The sequence below is a fragment of the Dermochelys coriacea genome, chromosome 3 (assembly GCF_009764565.3).
Source record: "Dermochelys coriacea isolate rDerCor1 chromosome 3, rDerCor1.pri.v4, whole genome shotgun sequence".
In the NCBI taxonomy this organism is placed as follows: domain Eukaryota; kingdom Metazoa; phylum Chordata; order Testudines; family Dermochelyidae; genus Dermochelys; species Dermochelys coriacea.
In genome coordinates this window covers 39,122,373-39,136,923 of record NC_050070.1, presented here as the reverse complement: position 1 = coordinate 39,136,923, position 14,551 = coordinate 39,122,373, and the positions used below count along the sequence as shown (strand labels likewise).

The following is a 14,551-nucleotide window of genomic DNA, read 5'->3' as shown; positions in this document are numbered from 1 at the left end:
TGATGCTGCATATGTACATTACCAGTGCAAATTTCTATAATGTAGACAGTGAATGAGGGACATTGTGTTTCTTCATCTGAGAGATCCTGATTGTAATCCTTCAAAAAAAAATAATCCATACGCTTTTTGCATGAGTTGATGGATGGCTTTTGTGTGCTGATGAAATTCCAATTTATCTTATTTATTATAAAACTAGGTAATATCTTTTGCATGCTTGTATTCCCCCTACAGTTTCAATTAGATATGTCATCCTTTACTTGTATTGAAGTAGTATAGCAGTGCTTCTCAAACTTTTTTTTTCCACGGACCACTTGAAAATTGCTGAGGGCCTCGGCGGACCACTTACTGATCTTTCCAAATGTTATTTGTACCATTAGCTAATTATTGTAAAGCACTTTGGATAAAAGCGCTATTAAAAAAAATTGCTGCTAATGAACAGTTTTTTGTTTTGCAAATAAAAGCACACAACTCGTATTTTAATATCAGTAGTCTTACCTTTCTAATGTGAGAGATGTGCTCTCTCTCCCCTGCCACAGCAGCCCCTGAGCTGGGGCTGGGAAGGAGGGCAGTCTCTCCCCAGTAGCTGCAGCCCTGGAGTTGGGGGAAGTCATCTTTCTCTGGCCACCGCAGCCCTGCACATTTCAAATTCCTCCCACTCCCTCTTCTCACCCCACTGCTCCTTCCCACCTATCCCCTACTCCCTCCAAGGCCACCACCTCACCTTACATGTGCGTCTTTTCCAGGGTCCAGGCACCTAATTAGTGGAGCCATGCCTGAGCGGCTCCACTAATTAAGTGGGTGGCGCTTCATTCTCTCTTATGCAGCCACCCAGGCATGCACCTTAGTGTGAACTATCTGCAGACCTCCTGAATGGAGCTCGTGGATTACTGTTTGAACCTCTGGTATATAGGGTTCTTGTGCAATATCACATATCTAGAAGATATCTACTCTGACTCCTCGTAGCCCCGCATAGCTATGAAGCATTCTGCCTATAATAAAAGCAAGTTTCATCACTCAACCATGCTAACATTACTTCTTGCTTAGTTGAGGGACTATTTCTTCTGAGAAAATAGTCCATGCTTCGTATGTGTTCTACCCATGATGTCCCCTAAATCTGTTGTCAAGGGTGTCGATTGGCATCAAGTTATCTCTTGCCCCAGTTAATCATTGCAGGGCTGAGGCATATTGCTTGTACAATACGGGAAATTTGCACTTTTTTCCTGTCTGTGGTACCTACTCTGTTGCTTAAGAGATTGAAGGGAAAAGTCTATTTTGTGTATATTGTCATCGCTTTCTATAGGGTGGCTTTCCAAATAGATTTACCAGTGTGGTAAATAATAAATTTATATGTACTACAAAAGAACCACATTGTTTCGCTAACTGCAGATGCACATACTGTGTTGCATTTTAATTACCATAGGTTCTGTATGATCATAAAATGTGAAGATCTTATTTACTGTAATAAGATAATTTGCACAAAAGGGGTCAGAACTAAGTTGCTTCAGAGTCTTAATTCTGAATTTCTGGATATGACTGACACAGTCTCAAAAGTTAATGTTGCATTAAAATATCTTCATTCCGTTTCCATCTTTTTTAATGAATTAAATGACTTTCACAGATGTTTTAGAAGGAAGTGAAATCTATTAATTACTGTAGGATTACTTTCTTTTGTTGAATGACCCTTCAAAAGGTGATGTTAATAAAGCATTAATTTAAACTTTTTAAAAACTGATCTCATCTCATTGTACCACTGTCAAAAACTACTACCACCACCCAGGACTGTTCAAAATCAAAAATGGAACTCTGATTTTTGTGATGTGAAAGAAAGTGACTTCCCTTCAATCGAAAAACAAATATACCCTATTGATTTGAATGTGAAGTAAAACATCAAAAAAGTGTGAATTGTTTGTTTTATATTAAGCACCGCTGTAACAGAATATTAAATGATAACAGCTATTGTCTCTGTGAGAAGTTTCAGAATAGATTCATCTGGGTAGCAAGTATTACTGGATTGCTTAGACTATAATTTAGTATCCACTACTCACCTGAAGGTCTATAACCATGTTGTATAACTTTCCTTCAACTTATTTTAGTGTGCAATAGGCTGAAAGTGATATGTATTTCAGGCTTATTTAATGTTTCAGTTTAATTATGTGGCAAGATATTTACTTCAACCATTGGCAAACCAGCAAAATCCCATTGTCCTCTCAGTAGGTTACTGTGTGTCCAATAATACTCCTTTTCCTTACAGGCTACTCCTTCAGACAGTTATTCACTGTTTAAAAACCTGCCTTTGACAGGATGAATTAATTTTTAAATCACCATTTTTAATCATGATTTAAATCAGCAAGCAGGAAACCTTTACTTAAATCATCTATTTTAATCTTGTTTTGCATCTGTTCTTTTTGTTTTCCTAAAGACAGGTTCATTCACATTGGTTGGTATAATCGTGAAAGCATTTTGATTCGCAAGTAAATATGGCCTTTACACTAAATTTTGTATTTCTTTTTGCTAACCCTGAGGATGGACCATGTACACTTATGTAAGCAATTACACAGGTTTATATACATTTTATGTAGATTCTTAATTTTTATATTTTTATTATGTTGGAAAATGGAATTTTTATTACTATATTAATTTTTTTACTTGTAATTTCCAAATGCAGCTTGACAAATTTGAATTCAATTAAAAATTCACAGAAATCCATTTTAAAATTGTTTATTATTTAAATAAAAGCTATTTTAGAGTGCTGGGTACATAAACTCCTTTTTTTTTCTTTATCAAAAACATCTGTTTTGCATTTAAAACTAATTGATTTATTAAGCAAAACAGGAAGTGTTAATTGTTAGTGACTTTAATTGATTGCTTCAGGTCACCATGCCCTTTGAGGTTTTTAGAGCTAAAGAGCTCATCCTCTCCCTCCTTAATTTTATTCGTAGATTGGCAAAGGAAAATAAGCTTTCCTATTTTTTTCAACTCCCATTTAGTTTCTCAAACTTGAATGAACTAGTCCAAATCAAGGAAACGCTCTCTGTGCACCTCCAGAGGAGGCTACTGCCGTCAAAAGTAGCTCAACAACCCCCTAGGTGCTGAGCCAGTGCCGTCCACCAGATCAGTGGTTTGACTTTTCCTGAATCTTCTACAGAATACTTTATTACCTTCCCTTTGATTCTGAAAGAATGGAAGTGTAGTGTTTTACTACAATGGAATAATGTCATACTTTTCGGTTACCTTGAACATAAATGGCATATTCGATAACATAACTGCTTTCAATTTTCCAAAACATTTGAAGTGGGGAAAGGGTAGAATATGAAAAAGCAGACTGGGATGAAAGTTTTATCTATGGGGGTATCATTAAAAAGAGGAGCCCAAACAATAGCATTGGCAGACTCTTGCTTTGGTATTGAACTTTATTTACTTTGGGTAAGGATATGATATATTCCCAAATATTTTTAGCATTCTAAAATACATGTGTTTTATACAGTGTTTAATACATTTTTAAGGGGTAAAAAGGCAATGGAAAGTTTTCTCTCAACAACGATGCTGACCGTTAAGATAAATACTTCAAGCAAACTTTTGCAAATTATCCAGTAAATCATAGTCAGAAATGTATCCTACTTGTTGCCAGTGCATAGAGGATTTGTGGGGATGGGACATCTGAAGACCTTAGAAGTTCCAGACTATTATGAGTAAAACTATGAAAGACAAGACAGAAAACGTCAATATTAACATCCATTTGAGATGCAGTTCAAAATTCTGCTTTTTCAATTATGGTTACAGGAAGTCTTTCTGTTGAGGGGACAAAAAAAGCAATGCAATTACATCATACAGGAGGGGTACAAGATTTGGGATCAAATGCAAGAGATACGTGACCCCTTGTGTGGCAAGCTCCATGGGGCAGTACCTTCGCTCCCATGGTGCAGTAAGATGGAAATAAACAGACTGCTCCACAGGCCTTGACTTGACTCCACTGCTGTGGATTCATCTGGGGATATGATAAAATAAACTGTCAAAGTACTATGTGAACTAAAATCCTGTCCTATCTTGCTGCTTTTACCATAGATAAACTTTAGTTCAATCTCTTGTTTCTTTAGGGAACATTTGCCGATCACCCATAGCTGAAGCAGTTTTTAGAAAACTTGTAACTGATGAAAACATTGAAAATAAGGTCAGTTGTTTATTTTTACTGTTGCCAAAATATACTTTCTTTTAGCCAGTCAGTATTACATAAGCTGTGGGAAGGAAAACATAAACATTTGAATTTGTTTCTCTGTAGTGGAGGATAGACAGTGCAGCAACATCTACTTATGAAATAGGCAACCCTCCTGATTTTCGGGGACAGACTTGTATGAGGAAGCATGGCATTACCATGAATCATATTGCCAGACAGGTACTGTACTCTTATTTCCTTTAAATGTGTATTTGTGTTTTTTATTGTTGTTGTTGCAGTGGATGACAGACAGTGCTGCTGTGTCTGACTGGAACGTGGGGTGCTCCCCAGATGCAAGGGCTTTAAGCTGTCTAAGAAATCACGGCATTGAGACAGCCCATAAAGCACGGCAGGTAGAAAAGAGTACATTTTATTTCTTGACAGAACTAATAATTTTGTTCAACCATAATTTCTCATACCAGTCTTAACAGCCATTTGATGAGTATTTGGTATGTATCAGATTGCATATTAAATAGTAGGAGGATTGACTATTAAGTGAGATTTTCAAAAGCACTCAGCATTGGCCTCACTCTTCTAGTTGAAGTCTATGGGAGGAGAAAAAAGAAAAGGAGTACTTGTGGCACCTTAGAGACTAACAAATTTATTAGAGCATAAGCTTTCGTGAGCTACAGCTCACTTCATCGGATGCACGAAAGCTTATGCTCTAATAAATTTGTTAGTCTCTAAGGTGCCACAAGTACTCCTTTTCTTTTTGCGAATACAGACTAACACGGCTGCTACTCTGAAACCTATGGGAGGAGAGTTAGGCCAACAGTTGAGTGACTTTGAAAACCCTATCTTTAAATGTTTAATATTCTTTCTCTGAGGCATATTTTTCCTATTTTGAATAATTTTGCCTTGTCTTATCTTGTGAGTCCATGGCACATTCCAGGCACATGAAGGAACTGATAGGTACTTTGGAAGGGGAGCATTTATATTGTACAGGTCGAATAGATGACCTGGCTTGTACTCTGCCCTGGTACTGCTGCTCTTAGGGTCAAAATTCTTTGAGTTGAAGGAGCTCCTATCTCACACTAAGGAGCTCAGACCCAAGAGTGAAAATAATATCAAAATATCTTCAAAGGAGAATTGCAACTAGATAATTTTTGTAAACATACCTTGGGGGGCACTCTCTCAAAGCGTCAGAGCAGCACCATTTACTAAACGGAAACAGTCTGAAGTTTTGGAAATGCCCACCTCGGTTTTTCTTTAGTGAGTATATTTCAGGCATTGCATTCCAGAGAGAGAGGCACTGAAATAAACATAACTTCATGAATTTAAATGACTTAGACATTCAAATAAATGCACATAACTTATTTCCATTAACTATTCTTTATGTATAGAGTATTCCTTTAGGACCTGACTTTTCCTTAGCTTGACTTCATGCCACTAGTTCTTACATTTGACACAAGATCAAGTAGTCTTGTTAGCATCTTTCCATTTTGGTAGACTTTATTGAGGTCGTCCTTTACTTTCTCTGTTTCCAAAGAGTACATGCTTAGTTCCTATAAACTTTCTGACTACATTCCCTCAATCATACTAACTGGCCTCCGTTGACCTTTCCAGTTTCTAATTTTTATGTAACAACACAAACAGAATTGAACATAACACACTATTGCAAATTCTGCTGCTTTTAATACTAGAACAGTTCTGTCTCCATTTACAGGTACCAGATTTTTATTTTATTTTATTTTTTTTTACTGCTTGCAAGCAGCATATTGACTTTTATTTTTATATTAGGTAAGTGGTTCTTAAACTCACCTGTGAAGCTGTTTCAGCTACCATGTAGAGGTCTTCAGGGCTTCTTGTAAAGACTCTCCTTTGGTGTTTCTAGATCACTTATGACTAGTTGAACTAAAAAGAAGCCAAATCTCTAACACACATGCACGTCTGCATTCTGCGTGACTGCTTCAAATCTTCCTTTGTCAAGTTTTTTACGGTATAAATGCAACCATGAAAAAATTTGTGGAAATATCCAGAGCAAAATTGCAACATGACCTGGCGAGATTACAGCAAAGGGAACTTAAGGCAATGATGAGTTTGATCATAAAATATATTTCCTCTCTCTGTACATACAACTAAACACAGATGTACAATTCTGGGGGGACTATGACAGGCTAGCAATGTTTGTTCAAAACAGCCAACCATGTTGGTAGGTGTTGATCCAGCTGGAAAAAGATTAATGAGGGGCTTTTCAAAGGCACAAATGGCACTTGGGTATCCAAAGACAGTAGGAGTTAAACACCTAACTGTCATTTGTACGTTTTGAAAGTCTCCTCACAGTGGGTCCTTCTGGCTCTCTGATGAAGCAGATGGTTTGAGACCACACCTAGCAAAGCCCCTCTAGGAAGGAGGGAATCAAAGGTGTAGGTGAAGAAGTATTGAGGTAGAATATTTGGAAGCAGCCAAACCTAGTGAAAAGGCTTGAGCTGAATTTTGTTTCTTTGCTAATAGAGCCAAATCGAAGGAAGGAGTTGAGCATGTGGGATATCTTTTAGAGCAGGTTGGGAAAGTCATATGCTTTCCCAAACACATTAACCAAATAACCAAACACATTAAGGAGCATTTATTCTTTTCTTGGCTCCTTACTGCTGTCCAAATATTATTACTACTTCATATAATTAAGCACTAGATTTCTTCAAGTTCCCATGCATGTGGCTCCCACTCATGGTGTGGTTGCACTATTTGCACAGTTCAGAAGCTACAGTTCAGTATCCAGTAGGGGTGTCACATGCATGCTCCATATCCTCAAGCCCCACTCCTAAGAAAATAAAGGTCAGCATGATCCTTCTGAACTGCCTCAGTTGCTTCTAACCAATAGTCCATCTTGCCTGATATCATGTCTTCTGACAATGGCCAGTATCGGATGCTTCAGAGGGAATAGAATAGATCCACCCCTGTTCAGTCCCAGCTTCTTGCAGTCAGAGATTTAGAGACACCCAGAACATGGAGTTGCTTCCCTGCCCATGAATTTACCTCATTCTCTTTTGAACCAAGTTATGTTTTTGGCCTTCCTAACATCCCTCAGTAAGGAGGTCCAGAAGCTAATTGGGCATTGTGTGAAGAAGTACTTTCTTATGTTTTTTGTTTTAAACTTGCTGCCTATTAATCTCATTGTGACCCATGGGTCTTGTTTTATGCAAAGGGGTAAATAACATTTCCTTATTCACTTTCTTCACACCATTCATGATTTTATAGATTTCTATCATACCCGGTCTTCATTCTCTCTTATAAACTGAACGGTCCCAGGCTTGTTAATCTTTCCCTATCTGAAAAGTGTTCTCTTCTCCTAGCCATTTCTGTTGCCCTTCTCTGTACCTTTTCCAGTTCTAATATATCTTTTTTGAGATGGGATGGCCAGAACTGCGCACAGTAATTAAGATATAGGCATACAATGGATTTATAAAGTAGCATGATGGTATTTTCTGTCTTCTTTTCTTTCCCTTTCCTAATATTTCCCAACATTGTTAGCTTTTATGACTGCTGCTACACTGAGCAGATGTTTTCAGAGAACTATCCATGATGCTTCCAAGATTTTTTTTTTTTTTCATTTAGCTGATTTAGACCACATCATTTTGTATGTGTAGTTGGGATTATGTTTTCTAATATGCGTTATTTTGCTCTTATCAGCATTGAATTTCATCTACCATTTTGTTGCCCAATCACCCAGTTTTATGAGATTCTGTTGTAACTCTTTGCAGTCAGCTTGGGACTTAACTATCTTGAGTAACTTTGTATTGTCTGCAAATTTTGCTACCTCACTATCTACTTTGCCTAAGAGCCTTTGGTTAGGGACTTTGTCAAAGGCTTTCTGAAAATCCAAGTATGCTATATCCACTGGATCACCATTGTCCATGTGCTTGTTGACCTCCTCAAAGACTTCTAATAGATTGGTGAGGCATGATTTCCATTTACAAAAGCCATGTTGACTCTTCCCGAACATATCATGTTCAATCTGTGTGTCTGATAATTCTGTTCTTTATTATAGTTTCAACCATCTTACCTGGTATTGAAGTTAGGTTTACAAGCCTATAATTGCCAGGATCTCCTGTAGATCCTTTTTAAAAATTGCCTCTCCCATTGTGGGTTCCAGGACTAGCTGCTCCAAGAAGCAGTCACTAATGATGTCTAGAAATTTTACCTCTGCATCCCATCCTGAGGCGACATGTACCCAGTGAATATGGAGATAGTTGAAATCCCTCGTTGTTATTGTGTTTTCTGTTTTTCTAGCCTCTCTAATCTCCCCGAACATTTCACAATCGTTGTAATCATCCTTGTCAGGTGGTTGATAGCATATTCCTACTGTTATGCTCTTATTATTGAAACATGGAACTTCTGTCCATAGAGATTCTATGTACAGTTTGATTCATTTAAAATTTTTACTATATCTGACTCTGCTTTCTTTGACATAGTGCAACACCCCCATCAGCATGACCTGCTCTGTCGTAGTCATATATTTTGTACCATGTATTACTGTGTCCCATTAATTATCAACATTCCACCAAGTTTCTGTGATGTCTATTGTATCAATATTCTCCTTTAATACCAGGCACTGAAGTTCACCCATCTTTGTGGTTAGACTTATAGCATTTGTTTAGAAGCAGCTATTGAATTTGTCAGTATTTAGTTGTCTGCATTCATGTGATGTAGCTGAATGGGACTCTTTTTTTTTTTTTTTTTTTTTCATTTGACAGGCTTCTCTTCAGTTCGTATTGTTTATCAACTTCCATCCTCTCCTTTTTGCTAGGATATAGACTAGTCCCTTTAAGCTATTCCCTAATGGATGTCTCTGTCTGAACCCTGTACTCATCCGCAGCTGTTGGCTTTTCCCTGCCCTTAGTTTAAAAACTCCTTTATTAATTTTTCATGCCAGCAATCTGGTTTTAGTTTAGTTGGAGCCTATCCTTTCTGTGTAGGCTCCTCCTTTTTCAAAAAGTTCCTGAGTTCCTAATAAACCTAAATACCTTTTCCAAACACCACCATCTCATGCACACAGTAAGACCCTGCAGTTCTGCTTGTCTAACTGGCCCTACTCATAGAACTGGAAGCATTTCAGAGAATACTACCATGGAGGTCCTGGACTTTTAATCTCGTATGTAGCAGCCTAAATTTGGCATCCATAACCTCTCTTAGCTTTCCCTATGTCATTGGTACCTATGTGTACCACGACCATTGGCATCTCCCCAATACTGCACATATATCTATCTAGAAGTCTGGAGAGGGCTGCAACTTTCACACCCAACAGTCAGTTCACCATGTGGTTTTCCCGGGCATCAGAAACCCAACTATCTATCAGAAGTATCTATCTGAGTCACTACTCTTCAAGATCTCTTGTAACGAAGCAATCACCTTCCCCAATTTTCTGGAATCAAAGGAGCAGCTGCAAGCAAAGCTGGGAAAATCTTCTCACTTGTAGGGGTGCAGTACCAGAGGGATCTGCCTCTACTTCAGCCCCAAGCTTTAAGGGATTGCTGAAAAGTGAATCAGCACAGGCTTCCATGGTATTGCAGCAGCAACCTAATCATAACCCGGTAGGGTCAGATGCTTCCCCGGTGGGACTTCAGCAGCCTGCTTCCTCGGTATAGGCTCGGACCGCATCAGAGAGTTGAGCTTTGACAGCACTGAGAGCATCTCCTCCTGAGAAGGTGTGGAAGGCAGTTATGGAATCAAGCCTTTTTCCCTTCCCTTACAAGTGAGGCACAGGGGACTTCTTCAGCGCTTTTCTTCAGAGAAGCAATGGACATCAAAATAACTCCTGAACTGCAGTCTCCTTTACTGGACTGTTCTCCTTTTTAACTAAGTTACTCTTAGAGCAACTTGGGGTGCCCTATCATCGTTGATAATGCTGGTCCATAACTTAATTTTTAAGTAGCTTCAGTGTACAGTACATCTGTCTTCATGTTGGTTTTATTTTTGTTGTCCTCAGTGCAACCGTAATTGTGTAAGATTATTTTCACTTGGGCCAAAGTTTAGCAGCAGAGAGCCACGAGGGTAAGCCTGTAGAGGTTTTATTAGAGTTGCTAGAAAACAGAGCTATTTCCACTATAAAAATATTTTTGTAGGTCAAAGGCACAGTATGAATACAGCAAATATTTTTACATTGAAAATAAACAGATCTTCACTAATTCTCAGTACTATCAAAAGTTTTAGCTGAGATTATATTGAGACTTCTATTCTAACTCTGTTTTACACTTTGCATTTACTGCAGAAAAAATTCCCTATCTGAGTGAAATGTTTCATGTTTGCTCTCAGCCCAGATGTGATTTCCAGACCCCACTCTACCTCAATTTAGGGGAAGTTTAATCATAATCCATTACTAGTTACTATTGAGGCTATTTTTTCATATGCATAATTTTTACAAGTTCAGATTTTCCACAGGCTGTGAACTTATTTTATTTCTAGGACACTTTCTCATACGCTTCCTTTGCTTACTCCAGTTCTTCCCAAAAAAGGACATCTACAAGGCAAAACTTCCAATAAGATGAATTATGATGCTATATATGCAACTGTGGGTAGAACTGTGCAGTATTGATGTTAGTATTTATGTAGCTGATTCCACTGATTCACAGTGTAAACCCCCAATATCAATGTGGTGCACCAGCACGAAGTTTGGCCTTAAATTGATGTAGGCCTTGCCTGATGTGGGAAAGCTTTTTTCAGAATAACTTAAGTCGTGAATTTAAACCGTGTGGTTGTACTAGTATAACTACTTACATGGACAGTCTTGTCTGGTATAAAAGTTGCTTTTTTAATTTAGTGTATGTCAGTTGGAAATGTGTGTAAGCTAAACTAAAAACAGGCACTCTATTCTGAAACAAGAGTACACATTGGATTATACCTTTGAACTTCTGCTGGTTATACAGATGAGCCCTTGCTTTAATTGCAGTAAACCCTAGTTCATGCATAACGCTATGTTTTAATCACGGGTATTTTTAGTAAAAGTCATGGGCAGTAAACAAAAATTCACAGCCCATGACCTGTCTATGGCTTTTACTAGATACCCCTAAATAAAATTTGGGCCAGGGGCACCAGGTGCTCTACAGGGGCCGTCCGGGGCCCTGGAGGTGCTGGGGAGAGGGGTGCCCCGGGACCTGCAATAGTGGTGGGGCAGGCAGTGGCGCATGGCCCAGGACCCCTGCTGGCTCTTGGGTGGAGGGTTGGCTGGCTCCCTACCTGGCTCTGACCAGCATGGCCCTGCAACTCCTAGGGGGAGGTGCAGCCAGGGGGGCTCTGTGTGCTGCTCCCGCTACAAGTGCCAGCTCCGCAGCTCCCATTGGCTGGGAACCGCCCCACACCCCAACTCTCTTCCCGAACCCTGACCTCCTTCCCACACATGGAAACTGCTGCTGGCCCAGGGGCTGGCCTGCTCAGCCAGCCCCTGAGCCAGCATCGGCCACTGCAGAAGTCATGAAAAGTCACAGAATGCGTGACTCCATGACACAGACACAGCCTTATTCATGCAGAATATGTAAAAGGGTTTGCAAAAGTGTAACTAAATCAATGTAATTTCACCAATACAAATTTTTTTTACTGTGGGCAAGATTTTTAGAAATTCACACTTTCACCAGCAATTTACCAACAGTGTACACCCACACATACCTCTGAACTTGGCTCACTCTGTTTAATTTTCATGCTTGGGGACAGTAGAAGAATGTATAGAAAGAAAAGCAATTGATAATATGATGTGCAAGGGTGTAGATTAAGGTAGCCCTTCAGCCTGTTTAAAGTTACACCTTTTACAAGCCAAAAAATCTGGAAAATGTTAACAGTTTATGCTCTTTAACTCATTATGTGGGTGAAATATAGTTTAAGAGACTATCACATTACATATTCCTTCTGAATTTTGTCTTGTATCTGAGTCTGTATCTAAAAAACCCTGTCTTTTTACACAAATATCTGGACAGTGATTAGAGAAACTAATTATCAAGGAAAAATAAATTGTTTCTCACCTGGTAACTATATTTAAAGATAAGACTTGTCTCTTTTTTTTTTAATTTTAGAAGAGCAAAATATGATTGAAAAATCATAAGCAAAAATAGGAAATGGTTCAATTATGTTGTTTCTATGTGTTAATCTAGTTTTTCAGTAGAAATTACAATCTGAAGAAGAGTTCTGTGTAAATTCAAACATTTGTCTCTCTCACCAACAGAAGATGATCCAATAAAAGAGATTACCTCACCTACCTTGTGTCTCTAATTTTCTAGGGGACATATAAAAATTATTGCAGACTTGGTTTATTTTTTATACGTTTGTGAATGGAGTGAAAATTTTTATAATTCTGGATGAATAACTGATGTATATTCACTTAGGTATAGATTAGTTGGTAGCTTTTGAAAATAAACTATTGTAAAAATGCAACTATATATTTTAATCTTAATCATAATTTGTTCATTGTTTTGTTAAAACAGTTACCATTGATCTGAAGGATTGCTCTTGGCCTCAGAATATATTATCCAGTTTGCTGGTTCACAATTCCATTTGTATATGTACATATTTATAATTACTAAGAATTGTAAAATTGTAACTTCTTTTGCAATATTTTGTGTATTTTAAGCAAACACATTTTTGCTACAAAAGTTAAAGCAAATCTTTTTAATTCTAGATTACTAAAGATGATTTCCTTACATTTGATTATATACTTTGCATGGATGAAAGCAACCTAAGGTAAGGTATGGTAGAATGCTAAGAGAGATTCTGATTTGACTATCTGCTTTTGTAGATGATAAATCCAGAAGATGGACTTGATTGCCTAATGTGCAACCTTTTTGCCATTTGTTTTCTTATGAGTTTTATAATTAGACTTGGCAGAGTTTTATTTTTCTATAAATTTCAACAGATGAGATGTTTGTTTTTTACGCATTTTTTTCAGTTTGTATCTATTTAAATTTTCACAGTTGCAGAAAATTATTGGGGTGGGGGTCAGACAATTATTAAATAACAATAGACATTAAGATTCAAAAAGTTAAAACTTTATAACCATTAAAACACACATTGTCAACCTATATCAAAATATACAGAGTAAATTTACTTAAATCAAATTCTAAGTTGTTCTTTGAGTAGTATCTCTGTGATGCTCCACATTAGGACCCCTGCGCCTTTGATCAGAGATTATTGATAGCAGTGCCTTTTCAGCCTGTGCATGGACCGTACAGATCCTCGTGTCCTGTACCGAGACTAGATAGGGCTGTGCGGGCAAACTGCCTTCAGTTCCTTTTCAACTGCCTACGGCCTGAGACTGAGTTTAGGGTTACTTGTTTGCCTATTTTATTAGTATTTAGCTGTATAATTGGTTAGTAGAGTAGGTTTAGTACCTCTTAGTTGGAAAGATGGAGCACTTGTTCCCGTTCTTCTTTCTTTAAAAAAAAGAAATGGGGGGTGGGTGGGAGGGAGGATGTAATCATGGACGTTTAAATGATGGAACAAGTCTTAAGAGTGACTTTGTACCTGGGTTCAGAGAACACCCCTCCCCATACAGGGACCATCTTTATCTGTCAGCGCCCTGTTGTCATCAAGATCACTGTCACCAAGAGCTTCCCAGGGGAAGAGAACATCAAAACCTCCATCTCCAACACTCTTCTTGACTGAGGTACCAATAACTGTGCCCCTGGTATCATGAGTTTCCCACTCCAGGTATAAGAAAGGGGAATAAGAGGAGCAAAACATCAGAGTTCTCTTCAAAGAAGATCCAGTCACTAGAGACCACAAACCCCCAGAGGAGTACTAGTGAGGCTCTGGGTACTTTAGGTATCATGAAGCACATTAAGACTTCAATGAAGTCCCATACCTCAGTGGTAAAGAGCTTTTTACCACCAAGATCACTGTCACCAAAAGACTGGCTTCAATGCAATCCTTGGTACTAATGTCAGTTCTTCACATGACATCTGCAACATCATAGGCACTGATACCAAGTTCAGTAGCACTTCCAAAACCACAGAAAGACCTTGCAGTACCAACATCAGTACCTCTCACAGGTTCTGCAGTATCATTGGCACTATACCAAGTTCTGTTGTGCTTCCAGTATCACAGGAATTCCTAAACCCGAAAGAGCTTGCGGTACTGAATGAGCTGGAGTCTCCACTCCTTGCAACCTCCAGTGTGCTGAGTCACTGACTGCTCAGGTTTATGGGAGATCTACCTCTTCTCCTTCAACTATCCATGAGGAGGGATTGTCACCTATACAGAATGTGGAGAAGCATTCAAATTCAAAACTTTTGGTTCAAGGATCTCCATTTTTTTTTCTACCTGTTACTCTCTATTGCAAATGCTACAAAGGCAAGACATCAGAGCCCTGGCTTCCAACAGATGGGGAGACCAATACTGGATCTCCCCCAGTTCCTTATG

General features: G+C 38.5%; 1 protein-coding gene across 2 annotated transcripts in view; it reads left to right on the top strand.

The window, feature by feature from the left end:
• The window catches only part of ACP1 (acid phosphatase 1), a 31,602-nt gene that overhangs the window by 2,964 nt on the left and 14,087 nt on the right, over window positions 1-14,551 (top strand). The window contains exons 2-4 of one of the 2 annotated variants that reach the window (XM_038396487.2): window positions 4,095-4,168; window positions 4,450-4,563; window positions 12,813-12,874. In XM_038396487.2, coding sequence (XP_038252415.1) covers window positions 4,095-4,168; window positions 4,450-4,563; window positions 12,813-12,874 — 250 coding nt within the window. Of the gene's footprint in view, window positions 1-4,094; window positions 4,169-4,276; window positions 4,391-4,449; window positions 4,564-12,812; window positions 12,875-14,551 lie in introns of both variants that reach the window. The other variant, XM_038396485.2, reaches the window with a different exon arrangement.